Here is a 27,015-nt window from a genome sequence, read left to right as displayed (position 1 = left end):
CGGCTATTCGTTGCCCCTGCCCAGCGTCTGTTTGCTTTATTTTGCTTACTTTGAAGCCAATGTTCTTCTACTTCTTCGCCTCGTCTGTGCATTCCCCAGAGTGTAATTTTAAATGTCAGCAACGATAAACACACACACACACACACAACAAAGAAATATGTGTGCATGTGTGTGTGCGTGTGTGCGTGTGTGTGTCCAGACATTTCACTTTTGGCCACAAACAAAACTGATTTACTTTAAGTTTTCTTTCCTCACACAGCACAGAAAAAGAGAAGAAACGAAAACAAAAACAAAAACAAAAACAAAAACAATAAAAACAAAGCAAATCCAAGCCGTAGTCGGACTCAACTGACGATTGCCATGGCAATGCTAGGGGGGTAGGCTGCCCGGACCAACAAATGGAATGTGGCAAATGGCAGACACAGACGAAGATGCAGAAAAACAATTAAATGCCAGGGCAGGGAATGTGGCTTCCACCTTTTAACAAACAAAAATGAAATTAAACCACTTACGGGGTGCGGACGAGGCTGAGACTTTCCCACTGTGGCGCCACTCTGGCTCCAAAGAGTTTGAAAAGATTTCTCCACTGAGTTCTACGCCTTTTCCGCACAGTGCCAAGTGAGAACAGTGTGTCTGTGGGCCATTCGACAGATCTTAGTCTAGATCTAGGATTGCCAGGGACAAAGGACACGGCGTGAATGTGTTTAAGCTGCCACAAAGGCTGCCTGTGATGTGGGCCGGATGGGGCAGGCCACCATGGGCTTGGGCGACAGATAGGACACGTATCTAATAAAGCGCCTCGCACACGTCCCACCCCATACTGTCCTCCACCACTAATGTCCTGGCTTCGATCCGAGCCAGAGCCAGAGCCGGAGCCGGAGCCAGGGAGCTTTGCAAATGTTTGCCCACTGCTTTTGTGAGCTCATTAAATTTCGTCAATGCAAATATGTGACAGTGGCACGGTGGGGCAGGGCAGAGCGCTGCCCATTTGAATGCAACACGTTGGTCGCCGCACCGTTGCCTCGCTGGGGCATGGGGCATGGGGCACGACAGCCGGCATATGCACTTCCGGGCACATTTCCTGTTGCCAGTTCTCCTTGTCCTCTTGCTCCCAGTGAATTTATTACGTGCAAATGTAAATAGCGGCACGTGCAGCAAGTGCCGGTCCCTGTGCCAAGATGAATCCGAGCAGCCAGCAGCCAGGAGCAGCCACTGCTCCTCTTGCACTTCCTGTTGCTAACTGTTAACAGTTCCCGCTCCTGCAGCTCCTGCAGCTCCTGCTGCTGAAATAAATGTTTTCCTCGCCAAACAAAGGCGCGGCAAAGTCGGGCATTCCCTTGTCAATAGATTACACCAAACAGCATCAGGGGCCACCAATTAATTATTTATTATTTTATGTTTAGCTACGTGTAAAGATTTGTTTCAATTTGCAATTGAATAAGTTCCAAAATGTATGTGTAAGACACTAGAAATCACAGCGTCTCAGTGGCTCAGGTGGGGCGTCCCTCTCTCTCTCTCTCTCTCTCTCTCTCTCTCTCGCTGCCAGAGGCATTACTCGGGCTTAGCTTCGTCTTTCCCCTCCTTGAGACAGGCGACCTTGTGGCGGTTCAAGTAATTTATTTGGCGAAAGAACTTCTTGCACTTCTCGCACTGATACTGCCAGTGGTGGTGTCCGCTGAGGCGCTGATGGGCGCTCAGCTCGGCGCTGCGGCGGGGCAGAACAAAACAAAATACAAAATACAAAATACAAAAATAAAAGTCATAAAAACGATTCGTGTACTTACCGATTGGCGAATTTCATTTTGCATTCCTGCTCGGGGCAGCCGAACGGCAGCACGAGCTCGGCCGGCTCCGACGACTTGCCCACAGCTGGCGGCGCATTCTCTTTTCCGTTTGCCTTTTCTTTTTCTATTCCTTTTCCCATTCCCTTTTCGTCGCCTTTTTCCAAGGGCAGCTCTTGAATGTACCCAATTTTGACACCATTCTTGTCGTACTTCTTGTCGCGGCGCTGGCCCGGCTTCACCACCTTCCAGACGGTGTGGCTGAACTCGGAGCCCACATCGTCCATCTGATAGCGGGCCATTAGCTGCTCCGAGCCATTGTCCTCCAGTGCGCGGCGTGTCACAATGGGAATATCATCGCTGCAGAGCCAATTGGTGCTCGGCTCCCCGCTGCCGTAATGGTAGCGAACATTCGGTTGGTGTCTTTGCGGACGAATTACCTTAGGCTTTGCTGGCGACTTGGCGCTCGGATTTGCGCGCTTAGCTTGCGGCTCTGCTGGCTCCTCAGCATGCAGCTCTGCTTGCAGCTCTGCTTGCAGCTCTGCTTGCTGCTTTGGTTCCTCTGCATGCTGCTCTGCTTGCTGCTCTGACTGCGGCTTTGGTTCCTCTTCAGGCACCTCTGCTTGCAGCTCTGCTTGCTGCTTTGGTTCCTCTGCATGCAGCTCTGCCTGCGGCTTTGGTTCCTCTGCAGGCACCTCTGCTTGCGGCTTTGGTTCCTCTGCAGGCACCTCTGCTTGCGGCTTTGGTTCCTTTGCAGGCACCTCTGCTTGCGGCTTTGGTTCCTCTGCTTGAGGCTCTGCTTGCGGCCCTGCTTGCGGCTCTGCCTGCACCACCGGTGGCTGCTCCATTTCTTGGTTGGCCCAGAGTACTTGATCCCTGCGAAGCTCTGAAGAAAAAGTTTCAGGTTAGACACGGAAAAAAAAAGAAAAAAAAACGAGAAAGAAAAAGAGAAAGAGAAAGAGCAGCTGCCACTGCTCGCACTTACGTTCTTCGAGCTCGTTGAAGTCGCGACTCATATCCTCGTGGCTATACTTGTTACGTTTGTTGAAACAATGTTTTGGCATTGCGAAAAGCACACAGCAAGAACCGAGCAAACCTTTGACCTGGAGATCTTCAATGCGAATGAATGACTTTCCGAATTTTCGCCTATTATAGTCTGACACGGACGCAGTGTTGTAAAATGGCCAAAGGACTGGGTGGGCTTGGGCCACGTCAGCGGTCGAGGAGGAAAATGGCTGCTGAGAGCGCGTGTTGATGGGATGGGGATACATGCATACAAACATGCATACACACAGACATGGCAAAAATAATAAGGACAGTTGGCCTTTACCCTGTGGAATGTTTATTGTGAGAAAGAGGTGATTGTTTGTTGTCCCTAGAGCCTATGGTATGTGATATCGAACATCGTTTGTTGTTATTTTTGCACTTGCAGAGCATTTGCCGAACAAAGTCGCAACTGTACCTAATATATGTCCCATGCCTGTGCAGGGTTGCGCAAAGTGGAAAACGTAAACGATATTTGAGCGATGGTTCCTATGGCAGCCATGCCAAATATCGCGCTGATCGGCTCCCAAAATCTCAGCACAATTGCTCAATATTTAGATTTAAATTGAGGAATTTGTATTACTCAATTGGGTTTTGCTCATTGGATTTTGGTTGCTTTTTTGTGTATTTTCAGCACTAACAGCCGGCAAGGTGGGTGCATAAAGTCATGCCAGTTGGAACTGCGTCAGTCTTATGATGGCGATTCTGGTAGTCAAGAAACTCAGCGAACTTATGCTCGAGGCAGCACGAAGCAGCAGCGAATTGAACGTGGAATCCGACACTCTGAAACAGAATCGAGGCAAGCTGGCGGAAGTGCAGATAGGAAAATCCGGAGGATTCGCAGGACGAATCGGAGCACGAGGAAGCCATTGGCTCACGCTCCTGCTGCTGATGCTGTGCAATTTTGTTGGTGAGTAAAAGCGGCAAGGAGCAAGGCGGCAAACAAAGATCGAGAATCCACTAGAGGTTCTCCTCCGAAACCACTTCAAATGCTCGAATTCCCTTTTGATTTGAACTTGGAGCGAGACGTTCCAGTGGGGAACTCCGTCTGTACGATCGAGCTTTCAAATCTTTGTTGTTCATTGAGTGTGGAACGTTTTTGCTTTGCTTTGCACACACACACACACACCAACACACACACACACACACACAGACAGACACACAGACAGACAGACAGCAATTGTAGTTGATTAATTTGAATGAGAAAAATTGCGTTAATTGTTAAAAAAATGTTTTCTCTTCATGGAAATGTCAATTGAAATGAAGATTTTACCGTTTCAAACCAAATCTCAACAGTGAGCGCCTTCGAGCCGGACTTCGTCATACCGCTGGAGAATGTAACCATCGCCCAGGGCCGGGACGCGACATTCACGTGTGTGGTGAACAATTTGGGTGGTCATCGGGTGAGTGGTGACGGTGCGACAGTCCCCGCCAAGGTATGTATCGGTTTCAGCGACGCAGCGTTGGATGAGTTTTACTTTGTTTCTCTCTTACTCATCATTTGATCAGTTAATTGTTCAGTTCTCTGTTGATCTTCTACCCTCTCTACTCGATCTTTGTTTCTGGTTTTGGTATACTCTCTCCCCTTTCATTTCTGTCATTTGAAGTGCACCAAATATTTGAGATTTGTAAACAGTTTGTAACGATTTGCCCAACTACAAACATCAGCATAAAATATATCAAAATATTAACTATGATAGTAACGAAATCACAGCACAGCACAGCACAGCACAGCACAGCACAGCGACTATCGCAATTATGTAACCCCCAAAGACTGCACCAAATAATAATAATATAATAATCCCCATATCCACACCAAGTAAACCTCGCACATAGTTAGTTTGTTGAGTTTCAAGTGTAGCTGCCATACAATATCCAAACATAGAAAATATTGCACCTCAAATCTATTCATCTGTATGTACACACCCAATATAAATATCCAGAGAGCACTCTGCATAACAGCAGCAACGAGGAACTCAACAGATCAGAGTCAAGCCGAGGTCGAAATATATTTAAAAAAACATTTGTGTGAAATGAAAACGAAAATGAGACCGAAAACGCACAGCGCACAGCGCACAACGGACAACGACTAGCTTATTGTTTTCATCAGCGTATTATATTATTATTATCACTCACATTTCATTTATAACACTCACAGAGAGCCGGGCCGCGGCCCACCCCGCGCGAGTCCTGCATAAAGGAAGGAATTTAAGCGAGACCTGCGAGCGATGGTTGTTCACAACAATAAACAGTCGCCAGTTGCCAGTCGACAAGCGTTAAAAAATAAAATAAATAAATAATATATGCAAAACAGGCCCTGCCCTGCCCTGCCCTGCCCTAGGGTGCGATGGGTTGGCCCGATACCGAATGGACAATGAAAACAAATTAAGTCATTATATCAATATGCATTTAAATCGCTTTAAAGCATTGTTTTAAACCATTTGTTCTAAGCTGCCACCACAAGGGCACATCCCACGGAGATTGGCAAAGCTTCAATCAAAGTTGAATCGTCAGCAAAGCCACTTGAAGCACTGGGGAACGAAATCAAATTTAAATAATAAAATGTGCACCAAATTGATCGCTTCTTTGCCGATTAGATAGCTCAGATCCGAAGCTTCTTTTTCATTTAAATTTTATTTTTTTTTTACTTTTTTTTTGTTTTTTTTTTTGGCATTCGTTTGTGGCGCTGTTTTTCTGCGCTTGTTTGCGTTGCACGTCAAAGAGTGTTAATCAACGAAATGGCCTCATAAATAAAAACGCCATTTCGTATAAATCCTTCGATGTTTCAATCAAATAAAAGCAACGCGACAGCGAAATGAAAGTGGAGCGGGAATGGTTTCGTTTTATTTAAACAATAAATAAATATATATATATAAAGTGTAGCAAATGAACAAAGGCGAAAACAACTGACAATTGAAGACCGCGAGGAGACTCCAAATTGACAGAAGGATCATTTTTTTGTGTGCAGCTGGAAATGGAATTGGAACGGGAACTGGAACTGGAGCGGCACTTAACGCAAAACGTTTCCACTGGCACACATGTGTACATACACACATGTTTATAAACATGTTTACATGCACGCGCGTGTTGCCTATCCCACTCTCCCCCCCTCTCTCACTCTCTCTCTCTTCCACTGCCTATGCTAGATACGCATAATTTGCTCCTGCTGCTGCCTGTTGTTCGCCCATTTGTGCAACAATGGGAACAATGGGAAGCAGCAGCAGCTCTGGGGGCAAATGTGTATATTATAGATTTAGTTTATTGTTCAGCAGCTATTTGTGGTTGGTTCTTGGCGAATCAACAGCCTTGGGGCCACTCGAACTGCAAGCAGAAAAATCTAATCCAAGGAATATTAAGAGCTTCGGCTTTTGTTTGGCTCTTCTCTTCACTTCACTTCTCTTCCCTCTCTCTCTCTGTCTCTCTGGTTACTCTCTTTGTTTTTTTGTGTGTTTTAATTTGTTGTTTTGGTCCATTTCGTTGGTATTTCCTTTTTCGGTTAGTTCAACTCTGAAAAACAAAAAATAAATAAATAAATATAAATAAAAAATACAAAAAAAAAATACAAAAAATACAATTCAAGCGCACCGAGTTCAAACCGAAACAAACTTTGCACCATTTTTCGTATGTAACTATGAATCTATGTATGTAAATTTCTTCCACTGTGTGTTTGTGTGTGTGTGTGTGTGTGTGCTTTCACGTAGTCCTTTTTAGCAGTAGCATTTCTCTCTGTGTGTGTGTGTGTGTGTGTGTGTGTGTGTAACTGTAGACTTACTTTATGACATTTGCTCGCTTTATTTGCATTTACATTTTTAACATTTTTTACAATCCCCTTTACATTTGTGCGCTTTCCTTTTTTGCTGGTGCTCCTGTTTGCCCCGCCTTTCGTCACAATCCTTTTGAGCCTTTGTTTGATCCGCCCCGTTGCCCCATCGCATTCATGCATTACTCAATAAATTTGCTTTATTGAGTAAATAAATAAAGAGCGAGACGGACGGACGGACAGACGGACGGACACACCACTGTCCGTGGATATTTATTTGCTGTGGCAGAGGCCCGTGCCTGCCTTTCTCGTCCTGCTGTTGACACACACGCATGGGCCCCGTGCCCCGTGCCCCGTGCCCCGGCTGTATTGGCACTCCTACTTATTGGATTGCGCGGGGCAAACAATCGCCGCAGCTGCGAGACCAGATCAAAGAGCTAATGTCAAATATTCCCACTTTATCCAACGAACAAAACACTGCGAAAAAGTTATTATCCTCCGAGCCAACAGATACATATGTATTCTACATGTACATGTACATGTACATACGTGTATATGTAGTTAAAAAGTGGCTTTCATATGCATAAAAGGCAACGCTCGAGCCCCTTCCGCTCTCTCGCTCTCTCGCTCCTTCGCTGACAGCAGCAGCTTGTGAAACCCATTTTGGACCGTAGAAAAGCTGCTTAAGCCTATTAACTAAAACTCGGAGCCTGAGCTTAGTCTGCACATCATAATGTTAATTAAAACTACGTACATACGTACATATTATGTACAGACACAGAGCCACAGAAAAAGAGAAAGAGTTGGCTGGCCTGGCAACTGCGTCTCTGTGGGATAAGCTGCCGCGACCTGGCGATGTGTATCTTGATCCCCTTCCCCTTCCTCTTTCCCTTCTTCTTCTCTTTCTTTCTTTTTTTTTGTGTTTCCAATTGTGCATGCCATGTTAATGCCAACTGATTAGCCGCTTCAGAACGCACCGCCAACTGCACCCATTATTCCTGTCTTTTTTGCTTTGAATTCCGTTTCGTTTCGTTTCGTTTCGTTCCGTTCGCCCAGTTCTTGCAAGTCTCCAAATGGAATGGAATGGAATGGAATGGGAAGTGGAATGTGGGTGGCTGTGACACTTACCAGCAGCCAAAGAGCTTTGTTCTCACACTTAAATCCATTTGGTGGCTCACATCCACACATAATTCACTCACTTCAAGCGTCTTGCAACATCTGCGGCGTACCTAACCATCGTGTGTCACGTTTGTTTTATTCCTTGGTTGAATACAAAAAATTGTAAAAAAAAAAAAAAAAAAAAAAAAAAATTGTATCTGTGTAAACCCCAAATAGAAGATGGGAAATGAATGCCAGCGAAAGCAGAGCGTAAGCTAAAAATGTTAACTAATTGTCGAATGTTTCTTCTCTTCACACAAAATACAAAATACAAAACACAAAACACAAAACACAAAAACTGAACCCGACTCCCGCACACATATGAAAACCATTCCCCAAATGACCAACAACGATGGACGCCGAAAACCGAAAACCGCAAACCCAATTCCACTAATTGCACTTGAAATATCCCTTTTCATATCCCCCAACAACATCCAATCTGACTCTTAACAATCTGCACTCAAACCCAAAAACCGACTAAAAATCCCTTGAACAAAACCAACAAAACAACAAAAAACTTTGCAAAAACTTTGCGGCAACAACGACGTCTGATGCCGACTGCTGCTGCTTCTGCTGTTGCAACAAAATGGAAATGGCGTCAAATTGCGCTGACATCTGACGATGACAACAACCAACAACAACCAACAACGACAACCCCAAACTGACTATCAACACTATCGCCTGCGCCTTTTGAATCCATTGTCAACGACACCGACACCGACACCAATGCCTAACTTTCTGCCACCCACTGACCAACGCCCAACGCCCATTTTGCACTGACGATGGCCGGTGGCTGCCAACTGCCAACCAACTAAATTCTAATACATCCGCAAATCGATTTGAATGGTACCGTGATCTGGTGCTGTGCTTCGGATCGAAACGGAAACGAAAACGAAAACGAAATGAAACGCTGTCTAATGCTAATACCAATATGATATTGGATACTGTTTATGATGATGATGACAATGGCAATGAGGGACATTAACTAAATATGACAACGTTTTCACTCCCATCAACATCGACATCGATGGTGTGGCTGGGTGTTGCTGTTGTTGGTGCTGGATGGGCTATCAAACTGCAATTTCAAAACATCTGGCACACAAACACAAACACAAACACAAACAACACTTTTACATTGTCTTCATCAACGCCACACACACACACACGGGGAACGCCTGGCTGTGTCATCAACAATGGTCATCCCATTCCTATTTCCTGACTCGGACTCTGACTCTGACTCTGACTCTGACTTGGACTCTGTCTGGCATTTGGCACATTGCAACGCCATCAGGTTGCCTGGATTAAGGCCGATGCCAAGGCAATACTGGCCATACACGAGCACGTGATAACCAACAATGATCGATTAACGGTGCAGCACAACGACTACAACACTTGGACACTCAACATACGCAGCGTCAAAATGGAGGATTCCGGCAAATACATGTGTCAAGTCAACACGGATCCCATGAAGATGCAGGTGAGTTTACTGAGAAACTGAATTGATTAGGGTTTGATTTGTGTTGCAAATGATAAAACTCAAGTGAGTGAAATAAAGCACACTGTGCACTAAAATAAGTTTAAGGGTAAAATACAGGCACACAAAATGCCCATGTGGAGCCACACTCTGCTGCAGTGAGTCTCCGGAAAAAGCAACCCAACAGAACTGTCCCTCGTTTGAGTGGTTCGAAATCAAGGCTATCATCTGACAGAAAGTAAGGCAACAAATGAGAGAGAGAGAGAGAGAGAATGCACAGAGCATATAATGAAATTATTCTGGCTGCTGCGCTCACATCCTCAGTGGCTCAGCTTTAAGTTGCAGCAGCGCCACATATGTGTGTGCAGCATCACTTTTCGCTCCTTGGCTGTGGGTGGTTTAAAACCGAAATATGTATAAACAATGAACCGCTTTAATGGGCACTTGGAAACGGAAGGGCCAGGGCAGACGCCCTGCGAAAACAGGTGGCAGGAGGAGCGTCACATGAGACTCTCCCTCGCTCTCGCTCTCTGCCCATGCTGGTGGAGCTGCCACGTTGCATCATCGCACTGCTTGTTATTTATTTTTGTCATTAAACGCTCTCGCTCGACATGTGCAAAACGATTGCGTTTTCAATTTCATTTCGTTTCGTTTATGCTGCACGAGAGACGATGGTGGAAGCCAGCCCCAAGCCTGCCTGGGGCTTGTAATAAAATCAACCTAACAAAGCGAATCGAGTGAAAAGCAAATATGAGACAAATAAAAAGCAAACAGGCTCCACGTTCTCTCTCCTCGCCTGTTCTGCCTTTCAAGCCTTTCCCCTTATACATTTCGCGCTTGTATTTTTTTCGTCCTGCCTTTTCGCTCTGACGTCAACTTTATTTTATGACACAACTGTCAACTGCAGCGGGAACACAATGACAACGACAACGACAACGACAACGACAACGACAGCGACAACGACAACGACAATGATAGCAGCAATTCGGTTATGGCTTGTGGGGGGAGTCAACAACCGCAGAATGAAACACAAATGTAAAAAACAGGCAACGCGAATGAGCAAAAAGTACTGCGGAATGGCCGCATAATGAGACAATTTGTCGGCTAAATCGTTGACCACCAACAAACCTGCTTCGAGCACTAAGAGCTAACGGCTGCAGGCTGTACCTCCACTGAGCTGTGGCTGTGCTTTGCGGCAACTGTACGCACAAACAGGCTCCAGCTACTGGCAAACAAGGGAAAGTTAAGCTTTCCCACTTGCACTTGACTAATCCCCGACCAATCTCTTGCTCCGTTCACTTGCAGACAGCCACCCTGGAGGTGGTCATACCACCGGACATTATCAACGAGGAGACCTCTGGCGATCTCATGGTGCCCGAGGGCGGCGCGGCCAAGCTGGTGTGCCGGGCACGCGGCCATCCCAAGCCGCGGATCACCTGGCGCCGCGAGGATGGGCGCGAGATTATTGCACGGCACGCCGGCCACCAGAAGACCAAAGGTGAGGTTCACTCCACTCCACTCCAGGTTGACCTGGACAACGACTAACCGCATGCCAATCCATCCATCAGCCCCGTCCGTCGAAGGCGAAATGCTGACGCTCTCGAAAGTCACGCGATCGGAAATGGGCGCCTACATGTGCATCGCCTCGAACGGAGTGCCGCCATCGGTGAGCAAGCGGATGAAGCTACAGGTGCACTGTGAGTAAACCGAACAAGAAACCCGAACCCATAAAGCGCACAACAGCAAACTGTGGATGATGCATGGTGGGGTGGGTGGTGGCGCACGAAGAAAATGGTTTCCTTTTGATTTATGGGGAACGGCAGGGCACAAGCTAATGCAGCATAATAATCATAATGGTAACTTATTGCCCAACGCGGATATGATGTGCGTGTGTGTGTGCGTGTGTGTGTGTCTTGGAACAGGAAGAGAAACAGGAACAGAACCGCAGCAATAACGCTTTGGGCGCCAAGCTGCAAGTGTTTCCGTTCCGATATCCGGCAGCTTCCCTCACGTGGCCGCCAAACTTTCCAAATGCATTGGGACACGGAGCCAGCAACGCGTCACGTTCATGTTGTAAAACTTTAAGGAGCCTTCGTCATGTGCCCTGCCCTGCCCTGCTTCAGTGTGTGGTGTAATTGTTAAGGGCAGTTGCCGCACCTTTTTCCTCTCCTTGTCTGCATCAAAGTTAATGAAATTTTCGAAAGGGGCAAAAGTTCGAGCGACGACACTTTGGCAAGCACTGGGGGAAGCAGGTGGGAGGCGAAAGAGCGCCAGAAGCGAAGAGAGCGCGAGGTAGCGGCGCGCTTGGCCAGCAGTAAGAGAGCGGCGAAGAGAGAGAGAGAGAGAGAGCGCTGGTGGTGGTGGGCGCGCTGGAAGCAGCAACTTTGGCGTAAGACAAGATCTTATCGGGAAATTATATTGACACGAGCGGCAAAATGTTTCGCACTCACGCGTAGTGTGTGCCGCAAAAATTAATTTTCATTTTCATTTTCATTTTTATTTTATCTATGCCACAAATTCGTTTTGTTTTTTTTGTTGTTGTTTTTGTCTTCCTTCTACTTTCATTTCATTTCCATCAGTTGGTGGCAGCATCTCCTTGACTTGCTCTCCTCTTCGGCAGCATCGATAAAGATGCTTTCCACTTGTTCCTTTGTTCCGTTATTGCTTTGGCTTGCGCTCTCCCTCTCCCGCTCTCCCGCTCTTCACTGTTGACATTGGCTCCACCCCGACTCAATTTCAATTTAAAAATCCATATGTACATGTGCACATGTGTGTGCGGCTCCTCTTCCTCTCTCTCTGTGTCCCACTCTCGCACTCTCTCTCTCTCATTGACTAAGTGGCTGCGTGAGAGCTTTGGCTTTGGCTTTGATTTTTTGTTGTTTTGTCACCCCCCACCCCACTGCTTGATTGATTCTAATCAGAAAATCAAGTGGATCCCTGGGCTTTGCAGGGGCGGCAACTTAAAGCGGAGCAGTCCTTAATTGGCAGCAGATGAGTCGATGAGTCGCTTGTTCAACCAAATGAATAGATTTTGTTTGCTTTAAGCTCTCCACACTCCAAGTGCGCAGATCTCTGTACGTCAGTTATTTGTTTATTAAAAGTAATGTTCAGGCCTCGACAGCTGTCAGGCCGCCGCCGAAAAACCCATTCCGGCGATCAAAGAAAAGGCGGAGAAGAAAGAATGGAACTACGGTTAGATTCTTGGGGGTTCATGTTGGCCATGCTGCAGCTAAGCACACACACAGAAAAAGCTTTGCCGCTCCTCTGACGTCAGCGGTGACGGAGGCGCCAGCCGAAAGTTGCCCATAAAAGGTGATCCGGTGGCTGGCAGAGAGTCAGTTGCTCATCTGGGTTGCCCTCTAAGACTTGGCATGCGTTTCTACATTGCAATTTTACTTCTGGCTCTTGTGGCGGTCGCCATGGCCCAGGGAGGTCCTGGCCGTGGTCGTGGTGGGCGCAGAGGCGGTGGCGGTCGCTCTCTGGGCGGATTTGCTGGCCGTGGTCGTAGGGATCGCGGTGGCTTCGGTGGACCTGGCCGCTTTGGTGGTTTCGGTGGACCCGGTGGTCCTCCTCCTCGTCGTCCCAGACCATGCGGCCCCATCCCAAGCCTTTCGACCACAGAGAGCAGCTCTGACAGCACCACGGCAAGCAGTTCAAGCAGTGACAGCACCACGGCAAGCAGTTCCAGCAGCGATAGCACTACGGCAAGCAGTTCAAGCAGCGATAGCACCACGACAAGCAGTTCAAGCAGTGACAGCACCACCGAGACAAGCGGCACCGTCACCACCACCGAAGGCTAGACGCGAAAGAGTTCTCCATGAAGAAATTTGAATAAACGAAAAATCCAGCAGGAAAATGATTCCATCTGTTAGTCGCTCTCTCGTCTCAGGCAGCAGCTGCCTGCTACAAAACTCTATTAGGGTAAATTTAATTTTCAATAAGTGGTAGGCTACCGCGGGGCATGGAGTGCACACCACACAAGCGACACATATGCTGTGCAGCGTAGGAGGTTGACTCCTTCCACACACACGGACAGCAGTACATACGGACACGGACACGGACACACACTTGGGGAATGGGGAATGCAGAATGGAGCATGCACAAATCCAATAAATTGACCAATAATGAACGCTCGAACACAGCCAGCAGCCAGCAGCCAGAAGCCAGAAGCCAGCAGCTGCCACAGCGATGGAGCAGGGATCCGGCTGCCAGCTGCCTGCGGGCGGTTGGGAAAACCAAAGTTGAAAAACCAAAAAACAATGACGCCGAGTGGCTAGCCCCGAGCTGGTGCTCCATGGCCCTTGGCTCTACCGCTTCCCGCTGGCCAGCCAAGACAGCCAGGCTAGAGGGAGATAAAAGGCGAGACAGCGCACAAAAAGAGGGAAAACAAATGATGGGAAATAAAGAAAAAATGTATGTGCAAAAATCTCAACACGACACGAGAAAACATGCTTAAAGTCACAGGAAGAAGGAAGAAGTGGCGAACTAGGGACTAGGGTGAACTCTGAATGCCCTAAACAGGAAATGCAATGGAAACTGAAGGGAAAGTTGGGTAAAACACTCACGGATACTCCTGCCATAAGGAGCCTCCATCGGTTCCTGCAGCATATCCATGTTGGTTTTGAATGGTTGATTCGCTGGGTCCTTGAGGTTCAATTCGCAGCAACAAAAGCCAATGGAGCAAACCGAAAAAAAAGAGAGTGAAATATGCCACTAACCACTGAGGACATTGGGCGAGAAGGATGGACGGTTAGTCAGCGCAGAGTCCCTGGCTCTGATTGTTGGCTGCTCTAACAACAAAATAATTCATTTTCAATTAAAATCGTATCAGATGTTGGAAGCTGTTGCTGCCATTAACAAACAGATGGAGAAGGCGCAGAACAGCTTGAAAGGATTGAGGGCTTGGGAACGAGGACTGCCACCCGAGACCCGGGCCACAGATTTGAAGTTCGACTCTGGGTCCGTTTGGGGCTTAATTGCCGGTCTAGTCCGATTGGGATGCAAGGTCACAGTGGCTGATGGGCTAACAATTGGGATTGGCATAACCAACTTACTAACTCTCAGTCTCCCATTTCTTTTTCCTCTCTCTCTCTCTCTTTTGCTTCTCTCTTTTTTTTGCAGTTCATCCGCTGGTTCAAGTGCCAAATCAATTGGTCGGCGCCCCGGTCCTAACGGATGTCACATTAATTTGCAATGTCGAGGCATCGCCAAAGGCCATCAATTACTGGCAGCGCGAGAATGGTAAGCCAGCCAAAAGGCCACGAATTGAATTTTTCATTTAGCATTTGGCAAGTTTGGGGCAGAGTCGTTGAAACTTTATAAACCTTTCAATGTCGCAATTTGTCTTTATTTGGTTCGTGTTTGACGCTCAAATATTTTATTGTTAAGAAGAAACGAGTAAGAAGAGAGTGGAGAGTGGAGAGTGGAAAGAGTTTCGGTGTGGTGTGGTGTGGAGTGGAGTTCGAGCTGGATGGCTCTTTTGTCAAGTGCATTTGACGTATATTGCAAACGTGACGGGAGCCACAGCGTAAACGTGAAACGTTCAGCAGCCATGCCAGAAATGTCATCATCAATGGCATGGCTCCGACTTTTCATCAACAGCATTCTCCGTGCTACCATCCCTCTCTCTGTCTCTCTCCTTTTTGCACCGTAACTTAAACTCATTTGGTTTGTCTCCTCCATTTGGCCCTGCTTCGTATTCATGACTCCATTCACACCTCGTGACACCTCATCACATTGCATCGCATCTCGTTTTCATCGACTGCTCTGTGCTCTGTGCTCTGCCGCAGGCGAAATGATTATTGCCGGCGATCGTTATGCCCTCACCGAGAAGGAGCACAACATGTACTCCATGGAGATGGTGCTGCACATTAAGCGGCTGCAGTCGAGCGATTTCGGTGGCTACAAGTGCATCTCAAAGAACAGCATCGGGGACACCGAAGGCACCATTCGTCTGTATGGTAAGTGAATACACACACCTCACTCAAAGGCTCAGCACATCATAATATTGGAAATCTTAAGCCCAAGAACTCATTTGTCCAGTCGTTATGTTGTGTTCATACAGAATGGTGTAACAGTAGAGAGAACGAGCGCTAGTTATGTGCGTGTGATAGTTTTGCGCTTCGTTATCGTTGTCTCTCTTTCGCCTCTTTCGTTCGACAGCAGCGCAACGGAGTCTCAGCAAGCAGCTGTACAGCTGCTCGTAAACGGTGCATCGCCAGCATGAAGCAACTTTATAAGGAGGTCTCGTCGGCAAAAATAGGCAGAACGCGCGAGTGAAAGGGCTCTCGCTGCAGGTGTGAGTGCAACGACAATGGACTGTGCTGATTAACCCTTTGAAGGCAATTTGAGAAAACATAATAATTGTTTCATAATAGTATATAACATATATAGTATATATAGTCTTTGTTTTGAAAAAAAAATTTGAATTAAGCAGAACCAATGAGTAACTCTGCCACCGACGAGGCCTCCTCACAGTTACTTCATGCATCGCCAGCATGTGCATTCTTTCGCCAAGTCAAGCTTTGAGCTTTTGCGCTGTGTCTGTCTTTGTCTGTCCTCTTGCTGATCAAAGCTGCATGCAAAATGCTGCTGCGTGCACCCCCGAAAGCTTCACATGCAGTCGCTGCGCCGTTTATAATTAGATTTATGCTCTCCCTCTTTACGCAGTTATGAGTAACACGGCCACAGTGAGCGAAAGAGGGAGAGCAAGTGTAAACCGTTTTCATTGTTCTGGCTGCGCCTTTGCCTTTGAATATCTGCATAGCCAATGTACTCTAATGTTTCCGTGGAACTGCTTCACTGATCGATATTTTCTATTGCACAGAAATGGAACGTCCCGGCAGGAAGCAAATGCGCGATGATGAAATCAACGAAGTGACGGTAAGCATTCCAAATCATCATCAAATAACCAAACAAAACGCAAGCTCTCTCTCTCTCTCTCTCTTGCTATGCAGAGACACGAGGTGGAGAACCGTCACAAGGAGAATCGGCACGAGGAGGGCTCACGCAACCAGAATGGTCGTCTGTACAAGGACCGCACCCAGGAGCCGGAGCTGGGCAGCTCAGCAGATTCGACCCGTGCCCCAGCACCGGCACAGGGCACAATGCAGCTAATCAAGACATTTATATTAGCCCTATTGGTGCTATTAGCCACAACAGCGACAGCCGAGGCGGTGGCACCAACAACAACAACAACAACAAAAACAACAACAAAAACAACCACAACGGCGGCGGCCACAATGCTCTTGTACACAAAGGGCGCCGCCAGACAAAAGGACACAAAGGAAACGAATTTGAGGCTCGAGCTAAATGGGGCCGGGGATGCGGAGCACGAGTACTGCGAAAGATCAGCGACGACGGCCAGAATCGGCTGGAGCATGCAAGGATTAGGAGCCCGGACACCGGCAACAAAGTAAGATTATTATAGCTTAATTCAATTGTAATTACACAAACGCGATTATATGGGGGGGGGAGCTTAACTCGCTCGCACTCTTGCTCTCTCACCCTCTCTCTCTCTCTCTCTCCCGTGAGACTGCAAAGTCGGAGCATAAATCATCGAGCTAATCATCTTGCTAATTACAAAGGGTGAGGCAGAGAGAGAGAGAGAGAGAGAGAGGAAGAGAGGGAGGGAGCGGAGGAGCTGGCCAAATCGAATGAATATTAAATCAAAAGCAAGTGGAAAAAGTAAAACCTAAAGTTTCGTAGTTAAGTGGAAAAGAAAATGCGTTTAAATGTTACCTCGTTAGTGGAAAATGAGAAGAAAACCAAAGGACAAAACTCAACTAAATATAGTATAAAATAATTCGAATATTCAGATATATCGGTGTTCGGTGTTCGGTGTTCGGTGTTCGGTTCTTCGAATGGCTTTGGCTGCTCCGGAGTACTCGCACACAAACATAAATACATGGAAGGGAAACATCTATCGTGTTTCGTTCTCGTTGTCTAACCCATAAGAGAAATTCTTAATTTCAGTTTGTGCTTTTGTGTTTTTGTGTGTTGTGTTTCCAGGAGAAATCTATTGTATTGCATGTGCCCATGGGTTACGTTTAAGCCAGAGTTCTGTATATAAGTAAGTGCTCAAGGGGGTGGGTAGTCATGGACTACAGACTACAGACTACAGACTACAGATCGTTAATCGCTGGTGTTCCTCAGTGGAACTCTACGCATATCCCATACAAATTGTAAATATCCACACTCGTAGTGATCTGGCGAATGTTTTCGTTTTTTTTTTTTGCGGACTACACTAGAATGTAAGACAACAGCCCCCACGGGGACAGACGAACTGGACTGCACTTGAAGTGCATCCTTAGTCCTCATCCCAGTTCCATGAAGTGTTTCGAATGCCAAAAATGACTATCGATGGAATGCTTAAATATTATGTAAAACAAGAACGAAACGAACGCAGAATTAAGTGTGCCAAAAGCATTAAAAGCAACTCACAAGAAAAGGAGAAACATAAAATACAATTCGTGTGCTCATATCCCCAAGAACATATCCAGCCCCTCCTCAGTTCCAGCTCCATGCTAGTCTAAGTCTTTCAAAGCTGACTACTCTCTGACTCAAATACGTACAAGGACATGCGCTCGTATGCATAAGGGGAAGGACGAATACATTTTAAATAAAAATACAAACTAAAGTTAATTATGCATAGGGAATACTTTTTTTTTGTTGTTGGTGGATAAGCAAAATCAAAGATACATTTAAGGGAAGCGAAACTATAATAACAATAACAATAATAATAATAATAATAATAGCTAAGTGAATGTGAAAATACTTACTCGTAAGCCAGCAGCCAGCAGCCAGAAGCAGAGAGGGGGAAACTACCATTCAAATCGTAAAGCATTCAATGTCTACTACGCTACAACCATACCAAAAGATAAGCCATAAACTAAATATACAACAAATATTCAACAATTACGCATTGCATAATACACACAAAGACCCAGTGGGGAATATCCAAGCAAATTCAACACACAGCAGAATGAGAGACAAGGCGAAAAGACACATTCGAGCAGCATTTCCAATGTTCAGTTGCGATCTTTGTGTTTATGTACATAAGAAACGAGCGAGAAGCAAATGTTTGTGCTGAAACATTTCAGCGGGAAGCACCCAACAAACAAAATGAAAACTGAAAAATAAATTCAAAATAAACATAAATATATAAATGGAACAAAACATGTTGTGCAATAAATCGATTTCGGGGCGCACAGGGGTGCACAGCAGGTAAGTAAAAGGCAAAATGGAGTGCATTTTGCTCGTACTCGTAGCAGGTTTCGGTTTGGATTGAGAAAGCGAATGCAAATTGAATGCTGAATCAATTGTTGTGCATAAACATAAATAGAAGCCAGCCCAAAGTCGCCAAAAGTAATCAAATTCCATGTGCTGCACATTTTAAAGCCTACTTATTTGCGCCTTAATTAGTTTGGAAAAATATTTGTAATAATTAATACGCTGCTAATTGTCAAACGGACAGACCCTTTGCCATATTTGCACAACATTCCCAATTGTGTATACGAGTGAATATATTTATTAAACATTCGGATGTGAGGCACAATAATTGCAGAATTAACACAAATTTATTTTCGTTTTTTTCTTTCTTTCGTGCTCCTAAAAGTATGCAACTTTTTGCACTTGCTACTAGCAAAGGGCAGGACGTGCCTTGATTATTGAAGGGCTGGGGGGGGGGGGGGACAAGTGCCATTTGAGCTCGATTTGTGGCAGCAAAAGAATAAATACAAAATACAAAATGCAAATGCAAATGCAAATGCAAAAACTGTGCAAATATTTAGCATGTGTGTGTGTGTGTGTTGGTCAAATGATGGGCTGACAAAAACAAAGAGCAGAACCAACTAGCATTTTGTATTTATTTGAAGTTGTAGTCACAAAATATGCACACAACTCGAGCAGAGTTATTTATATTGCAGAGCCCACAGAGCCGCAGAGGAGCAGCAGCAGGGATGTGTCCCTGTACCAGAATGAATAAAATTGTGTGACAATGTTTTAGCATCTACAGACTGCAGACTGCAGACTGCACTCACCGCAGGACTCACTTCCTTCCAGCCTAAAAATGAAAATGGAAAAAATATCTTTGCATTTGCATCTTTTATATTCACACGACACAAATAAAGGCCAAGGCAGCCGGCAGCAGAGGGGGATAGGAATGGGGATGGGGATGGGGAGTAGAGCATCAGAGGAAGCAACGATTGCGTTTACAACAATGTGCAGGGTTATGTCAACCAACCAGAACCAGAACCAGAACCAGAACAGAAACAGCAACGAGAATGGGAATGGGAATGGGATGGGGAACAAAAACTGTGGATAGAGATGAGCAGATGGATGCACCTTGCAAATCGGACAAAGCTGCACAAGCAGTGCATGCAAGCAGGAGCAGAGCAAGCAGTGGAGCATTTCTGCACCACTCTTTCCTCTCTCTCTCTCTCTCTCTCTCTCGACGAACACTAATAGTTTAAATTCATCTGCATGTCTGTGTCTGGTTTCACGCTTTATGCACTGCTAATGATTTGATGTTCTGCCCCCCCATGGAAAAGAATAGCAGGGGAGAGCCAGAGGCAGAGTCAGAGCCAGAGCCACGTGACGACGTCAAATGCAAAACTGTCAAGCTCCATGCACACACACACATACCCGTGCATGGCTCTGTGTGTGTCTGTGTGTATTTATATTTATCTGCACACAAGCACGAGTATCTCTGCCTTGACAGATACACAGGGAAAACTGCCAACTTGCATCTTTAAGCTGCCGACTGCACATCGATGAGCTCAATTATTTACTTGGATATAATTATAATTAAATAACACAATGGGTGTCAAGTAACTCCAATTAGCAGAAATTTGTCCACTCAGAGCCCCGAAAATGCATTCTCATTTGGGATTGACATTGGCATATCCCTGCACCTGCTGGGCAGCGGGAAATCAAAGTTCCCGCATCCCAATTAGGCGCAGACAAAAGGATCAAACGACAGCAATGTGCTGCTGCCGTTTCGGTAGTCAAGTTACACTGAGTGCAAATGTCAGGAAAATGAGGCTGCAGCGGGCGGGAAAAAGTCACAAATTTGTGTTACAACAAAATGGCAGCACTGACATTATTGACTATTATTAACATATTTTTGCCCCCTTTTAATTAGAGGCTCGTTTTCGTTGCGGACCACAGCTGAAAGTCGGCCGAGCTTTAACTGTCGATCTTGGCTGCGTGTGCCAAGTGGGTTCCTAAAAGCTTTAAAGCTGCGAGAGAGACGGATTCAAGTTTGATGCTGATCAAGATCATGCATGCACTCTCTCTCTCTCTCTCTCTCTCTGTCTCTATGTGAATGGGCATGCACGTAAAGGGTAAAGCGTCTACAAATTTATATTTACAACTGCACAAATTGCTGACCAGCTTTAACGTATCGCACTCCGGTCCGCTCTTTTTTTCTACTCACACTCTTTGTGCTTGCTTCTTTGCACAGAGAGAAAGCAAAGAGAGAGAGTTCACATTTGTTGTTGGGCTTTTTTTTGCAGCTGAAGCAAATATTTGGGGATTTTAATTGTTTGTATTCCTGACCAAGAAGGACAGAGACAGAGACAGATAGAGAGAGAGAGCGGGAGCGGGAGGGAGAACATGCCTAGATAAAAAAGCAAAAGCCAGCAGCAGAGAGACACAGGAAGAGCGAAAATATTTAAACAATTCCAAAATGCGATAGTAAAGTGTTTTAAGCGGTTTTTGTTTGAATGCGAGCGGGAGCGTGGGGTGGAGAGTGGAGAGCGGAGAGCGGAGAGGGAGGTTGGTGTTTCGACGGGCTGCGCTTGCTGAATGTTGCATGTTGTTGGATGAGGATGGTTGAGCGCACCCCCCTCCCCACGCTGACCGAGAGTATTGCATACTTTCAGACTCTGCCTATGGTTTGCTCTCTTCGTTGTTTGTTTGTCTGTTGACGCTGCTGCTGTTGCTGCTGCTGCAGCCTGTTTGCATCGCACACACACAAACACACTCTGCTCGCTCGCAAATGCATTTATTTACTGTGCACATGTTTTATTGTTAACATTTAAAATATTTGCGCCTGCATAAAATTTGACCCGTCCTCCATTCACTCCATCGTTCACTCGTTTTCCCCTCCTCTGCCATCTCCTCGTTGCGCCGCTTTCGCTTTGTTGCTTCGTTGTTTGCCATACTTACTTTTATTTACTTGCCGCTGCTTTTTTCCAATTGCAACTGGCCCAAAGAGGCACCATGCACTCGCTCCCGGCTTTCAATTGTTTAAGCATTTAGCCATAAAGCATAGAGAAAATACAAACGGAAACGTGCGTTCCACCTGGCCTCTAAACCATTCCAGGCTGCTCTCTGAGAAGCATAAGCTTGCGGCTCTCACGATGATCTGCTTTTCGCTCCCACCTTAATTCGCCGTCGCTCGAGTCGCTTTGTGCGCTGCTGGCACGACTCGAATTCGCCGTATATACACACATGCTATTTGGTTAGTGCCAGTGCGCTGCTCGCGCGACTCGAATTCGCCCTTGTCCGTTTTCGCTTTGCCTCGGGATCGCACTCGGCGAACACAGAGCGGCTGCCGCTCTTCGTTCTATCAAAAGCTTCTCGCGCAATTCCCCCATGAAGTCGTGCAACGATAATTCTGCCTTTTAGGCGTTAACCAGAAATGTACTCTGTGACTCTGAACTAAAGTCTAAAAGGGAGGGCTGGCGGGGCCAAGTTTCCGATTCGAATTCGTTTCAATTTCGCTTAACATTAATTAATGTTGCAAGGGATCCGTCCCAGCAGGAGCCCAAGAAGATGGTCGAGGCCTTTAAAATGCAAACGCCGTGGCGTTTAGGCAATCACGCCCACTATGCCGAATACGCCCCCAGGCATGATTGCATGCCAGCCGCACAAATGAAGACTGGAAAGTGGGTGGAGGAGGGGAAATGAGGAAACGGAGAATGGAGAATGAAAACGAAACGAAACAAAACGGATATCCAACGTGTTGCCCAGGAGACCCCCCGTGCCCGACTCTTAGCTAACAAAAGAGCTCATGTGGTGGCCCCTGTACAGCTCCGGCAGGAATGGGAATGGGAGGGGCGTGGCTGTGCTGAATATGAGGGGAACAGACAGGCATACAAGCAGAAAGACACACGGAGGGACGAACGGATGGACGTGGAGCAAGCGAAAAACCTAAAATGTTCAAGCAGCTCCACATTAATGTGGAGCACATTAGTGCACGTAAGTGTATTAAGGATAATGGATGCACTCATAGATATTCGCCGTGAGGAGCCGCTGGTGGGCGATGAATGCCATCCGCATGCAGGTGGAGCAGCAGCAGCAGCAGCAAGACATGCGGCAGCGGTCGAATGGGAACTGAATGTCCGGGTCGCTCTCTCTCTCTCTCTCTCTCTCTGGGCTTATCCACATAAATAACATTTGCACAAGCGATGGGCTCGGCTCGGTCTGTGGTTCGGTCTGTGGTGCTAGTCATGTGATTTCGCTATCTCAACGTTTTTGTTGTGTTGCATAAAGACTTTCGACCTGACTGACAGCACACACCGCGAATCAGCTTAAATTATACCAAAAAATCAGCTAAACCATTTCTTACAAGCAAAATCTGAGTGCCAAATCGAACCCACAATAGCACCAAAAAAAATCATCCATTACACGGCCAAAAAGGTGCAGATCATAAATATAAATTCTTAGCGGCACTTATCGAACGGAATTGAATTTCAATTGTGCTCCCCGCCTCAGCTCCCCCTCGTACCACAACTCACCTTTCCAGCACACAGCCAAAAAATGAACGAGAGAAATCCCTCAGACAGAGAGAAAGAGCGACGGGGGAGGGGTGGATGAGAGTAAAGCATTTTTATTGCCATCATTGTCAGCGGGAATTGTCATCATAAATATTTGATTGTTGCATCAATAAAAGCTTATGACACATAAAATCCATAATTTCAATTGTTGCCCCGCAGGCGAAACGAAACGAAACGGAACGGACTGGTGGCCCCGGCCCCAGCCCCAGCGGGCAATCCCTGGGCGTAGCGAATGGAATCGGATCAGGCCCAAGGTTAATGCAGCCAAAGGAGGCAAACAATGAATAAAGAATAAGCGGAATACTGAGACGCAGCATTGGAGCGCGAGTGGACTGGGGGGGAGGGGTGAGCTTTAAGCTCATAAATCAGCCGGGCTATGGGCTGCTGGGCTGCAGGGCTGCAGAGGGGGAAGTGGCTGAAATTGTTGAGATTTCGCTTGCGAGAACATCGCCTGATGACCAATCAGTGGTGTTTATTATTTAAATCTCATTTGGGGCAACAGCAACAACAAACATATTCATAATTTACGCATTAATTGAAAACTTAAACTGTGTGTGGAATTTCCATTCGAATGTGGCAGGCAGTTCGATGTCTGCTGCCGACTCCTTTGTCCTTTGCTTAATGATGTTGCAATTCATGTATGTACATATGTACACGTACATATCTCTGCTCGCTTTATGCATCGCTACATATGACAAATTAATAAAGCGAACTCATGCGCACACGCACATATGTACATAAGTACATTTATTCGTATCTCTGGCTGTTCATAAATCAAAATTTATGCCCATCATGCGAAACAAGGCAGACGTCAGGGCCCGAGAGCCGAGAGCCGAGAGCCGAGTGCACACACATTTTCCACTGTGCCAAAAGACACCAACAATTGGCGAGTAATTGACATGATTGAGGGCTTAGCGAGTCAGTGGCGGGGGTGTACGGGGATGCCCGTTGGGTTGGGTGTACTGTGGCTGTTGGTTAAAATGGCATATGTGGCATTGCCACTGTACTGACGACCAATGCCCAACAGTTTTGCACTGCAAACGTCAGCGAAAGTTTCAACGGACAGCCAAAATGCTCATGTGTAAAGTGCTAAGCTAAGCAGTAAAATACGCACCCTGCTCCGACCCCCCCTCCCTAAGCCACTGGCACTGCGAGAAAGGAGAGGAGAAGCAAATGGAAAGTGTCAAAGAACCGACAGGCGCTGCAGACGAATGGCCGGGGCGGGGGGCATAGAGTGTGGTGTTGGAGCTTGGTGTCCAATCAAATGTTTGTCTGTCCCGTAATTGGTCTGTGCCCTTGTGCCCGGTTTCGTTTTCATTTACACTTCTTTTTTGCAGTGTACGTGCTGGACAGCCGAGCGTGGCTTATGCGGCAGTAGCAAACTTTTTTGAAATCGCAGCAAAGAAAGTGGCGAAAGCGGCAACTCTTGATTAGTGCAATTCGCGAACAATGGACAGGCATAAACGAAAAACAATTTACAGCGACAAACCGCGACCAGGTGGCGAATGTAAATTTTACGAAATTAAATCGAATAATTGCAATAAATGGATCGGGTGAACTCTACTCCGAGTGGCATCCATCCAAGTTGCTGCAACAAGAATCAAAGTCGGCATTGTTTGCGTTTAACCCCGAAAACCCCCCCGCTTAACCCCAGTCAACCTTCCTGCCCCTACCCTCCTGCTTCATCCACCCTTTGTACAGATTTTATGCTGCACAATTTTATTTCATTTAATTTTCGTGCTTTTTTTTTGTATTTTTATTTATTTATTTATTTTGTACTTTTCCCTCTTTTTATTTTTATTTTTATTTTAATTTTAATCCAATTTCTGCTGAAACACACACACACACACACACACACACACACACACACACACGAGCCACGAGGAGAATTTATTTTGCTTTTTATTGTGTGTGTGGGTGTGCTTTTATTTTCTGATTTTTTTACCCACGGCTTGTGGCAAAATATATTAAAAGCTACTTACAAAGTGCAGAGCCAAACGCTTTGGCCTTCCCGCGTGTGTGTGTGTGTGTGCAGTCACACCCATACACACACACACACACACACATATATTTGCAATGTTGTGGTTCCCATATAGCCCTGGCCAGGCCACCACGTTGGCAACGAAACGGGCCATGATGACGATGGCCATGGCGATGATGATGATGATGATGCAAGTGATTCATGCGGAAAACGAGCAACAATTTTGGTTTACCAGACAGACAACGCCAGCAACAATATGCCAACAACAACAACAACAACCCGTTGTTGCACCAACAACAATTGGCCAAGTCTTACATGTGTTTACACAATGGTCCATTGCCACTCGGGCTTCAGTGTGGGCAGCGTACGACCAGCGCCCTGTGCCTCCGTCCTGTGCCTCTGCCTGCTCTAATCTAGGTTCTAATCTAGCCTCAGCTGAGGTCTGCAGCCCAGGGCGGCATTTGTTGGTTGATTTTTTTTGTTGTTTCGGGCGAAGGCCAGGCACATATTAGAAATAAATTACATCACTTGATAATCGGCCAAAGCTGGCCTTGCGCCCAGCGAGACGTCTCGCTACTTTAGCCACCAGCGAGACAGCTCGCCACTTTAGCCACCAGCGAGACATTTACATTAGTTACAACCACATTTATGTATTTATTAGTTTTAGCATACAAACAATTAGTCGATCCCAATGATATTCAATTACAAACACACAAACTTAAATACTCGTTGCTTCATTAGGAAATCGGCGCTTACACGTAGCCCGAGGCTGGGTCCCTTTGGCCAAAAGACGTGCCCGGTACTCGGGAGAAGTCTGCCAAATCGTTCTCGTTCGCATAGTTGACGAGAAACCAGGGTGGAACTGCACCAGAGTTTCCATGCTGAACCGCTGCCGCTGCCGCTGCCGCGCCTGTGTCCGTCTCCACCGTTTCCCCCTGCGCCCCGAGCCCGCTGGGCCTATAGTAGGTATCTGCAAAGTGTTGGAGAGAATCCAATTGTTCGACAATTAGCTAAAAGTTGTTGTATTTTACCAGTCGGTTGTGCGTACTGATACACCAGACGATCGCCCAGCCCGGCTTGAGGCAATGGCGGCTGCGGCTGCGGCTGCGCACGGGGACGTGGTGGTGGAGACTTTTGTTTCGGTGGTGCAGGCGGCGGTGCATCATAGTCATAGTCAGGTTCGTAGCGGGCAGGTGGAGCAGGACCTGCGGGTTTCCTTTGCACAAACGCGGGTTGCAGCGGGCGTCTGGCTGGTGCTCTGCCCGCGGCAGCGGGATAGTCGTTGTCATAGTCAAAGGGCAGATAGCCGAGCGAATAGTAGCCATGCGGCTGATCCAGCCAGATTGGTCTTTGACGTGGCGCAGGAGGAGTTCCTGGCTGGACTGGTGGTGCACTCGTTGTAGTTGTTGTGGTTGTTGTTGTTGCTTTGGTGGGTCGTCTCGTTGGCTGGGTCAGGGCGGCCTTTGCGTTGGAGAACTGGGCACTCTTGAGCAGCACATTGCGAAGGATCTGGCCCAAGTCAATGGTGACGGCTCCGCGCTTGTCCCGCAACTCCGACTCCCCGATCGTGGCATGACTGCTGGCAGGACCAACAGTCAGTGCGACCAGCAGCAGCACTGGGCAGAGCTGTCGCAGCATAGTCCCCAGCATATGGCTAGGCCGATGGTGTTCTGGTTTGAGTGCCGCTTTCGGTACCGCACTTGGCGCCGTCTGACTCAAAACTGTCTCCCCAATCAGCGGTCCAATGCAGACTTCGGGCGTAGCTCCGTGCCGTGGATTAGTGCCCCAAATCTCAACGAGTTAGACGGGTTGCACGGCTAGCCCGAGGAACACTAGATAACAAAATTGCACTTTTATTTGCCACAAGGCCACAAGTCTGCTCGCTGGCTGTTACATGGTGTAAATGTCCAGCACCAGCATCGTGGGGCTGTCTGTGAACAAGTTTTGTGCGTGGCAACAATTACTTTAGAGCTGCTTTTTTGCAGTAGTCACTGGATGGATATTAAAAGCAACGAAAAGTTTTCATTAAAGCG

At 46.8% G+C, this 27,015-nt stretch overlaps 3 protein-coding genes across 5 annotated transcripts in view; 1 reads left to right on the top strand and 2 right to left on the bottom strand.

Annotated features, from left to right (window-relative positions):
• The window catches only part of LOC117581241 (neurotrimin), a 25,577-nt gene extending 7,398 nt beyond the window's left edge, over positions 1 to 18,179 (top strand). The window contains exons 2-10 of one of the 3 annotated variants that reach the window (XM_034268229.1): positions 3,460 to 3,735; positions 4,122 to 4,228; positions 9,035 to 9,220; positions 10,523 to 10,715; positions 10,786 to 10,914; positions 14,339 to 14,458; positions 15,007 to 15,177; positions 16,044 to 16,099; positions 16,174 to 18,179. In XM_034268229.1, coding sequence (XP_034124120.1) covers positions 3,519 to 3,735; positions 4,122 to 4,228; positions 9,035 to 9,220; positions 10,523 to 10,715; positions 10,786 to 10,914; positions 14,339 to 14,458; positions 15,007 to 15,177; positions 16,044 to 16,099; positions 16,174 to 16,635 — 1,641 coding nt within the window. In that variant the 5' untranslated portion in view covers positions 3,460 to 3,518 and the 3' untranslated portion in view covers positions 16,636 to 18,179. Of the gene's footprint in view, positions 1 to 3,459; positions 3,736 to 4,091; positions 4,262 to 9,034; positions 9,221 to 10,522; positions 10,716 to 10,785; positions 10,915 to 14,338; positions 14,459 to 15,006; positions 15,178 to 16,043; positions 16,100 to 16,173 lie in introns of all 3 variants that reach the window. The other 2 variants (XM_034268228.1, XM_034268227.1) reach the window with 2 other exon arrangements.
• On the bottom strand, positions 1,409 to 2,936 carry LOC117580854 (fibrous sheath CABYR-binding protein-like). The gene is made up of 3 exons (XM_034267601.1): positions 2,767 to 2,936; positions 1,785 to 2,667; positions 1,409 to 1,705 (listed from the first exon to the last, which is right to left on the bottom strand). Exons 1-3 carry the CDS (start codon positions 2,843 to 2,845, stop codon positions 1,552 to 1,554), a joined length of 1,116 nt encoding a protein of 371 aa, XP_034123492.1. The 5' UTR covers positions 2,846 to 2,936; the 3' UTR covers positions 1,409 to 1,551.
• Positions 18,180 to 25,612: 7,433 nt separating the features above from the next.
• Positions 25,613 to 26,739, bottom strand: LOC117580920 (lysine-rich arabinogalactan protein 19-like). Its single transcript, XM_034267684.1, has 2 exons — positions 26,014 to 26,739; positions 25,613 to 25,952 (listed from the first exon to the last, which is right to left on the bottom strand). Exons 1-2 carry the CDS (start codon positions 26,630 to 26,632, stop codon positions 25,735 to 25,737), a joined length of 837 nt encoding a protein of 278 aa, XP_034123575.1. The 5' UTR covers positions 26,633 to 26,739; the 3' UTR covers positions 25,613 to 25,734.
• Positions 26,740 to 27,015: the final 276 nt, after the last annotated feature.

Source organism: Drosophila guanche, unplaced genomic scaffold (assembly GCF_900245975.1).
Source record: "Drosophila guanche unplaced genomic scaffold, DGUA_6, whole genome shotgun sequence".
Lineage (NCBI taxonomy): Eukaryota > Metazoa > Arthropoda > Insecta > Diptera > Drosophilidae > Drosophila > Drosophila guanche.
The sequence above is the reverse complement of the archived record's forward strand: the minus strand, read 5'-3'. Positions and strand labels throughout refer to the sequence as shown.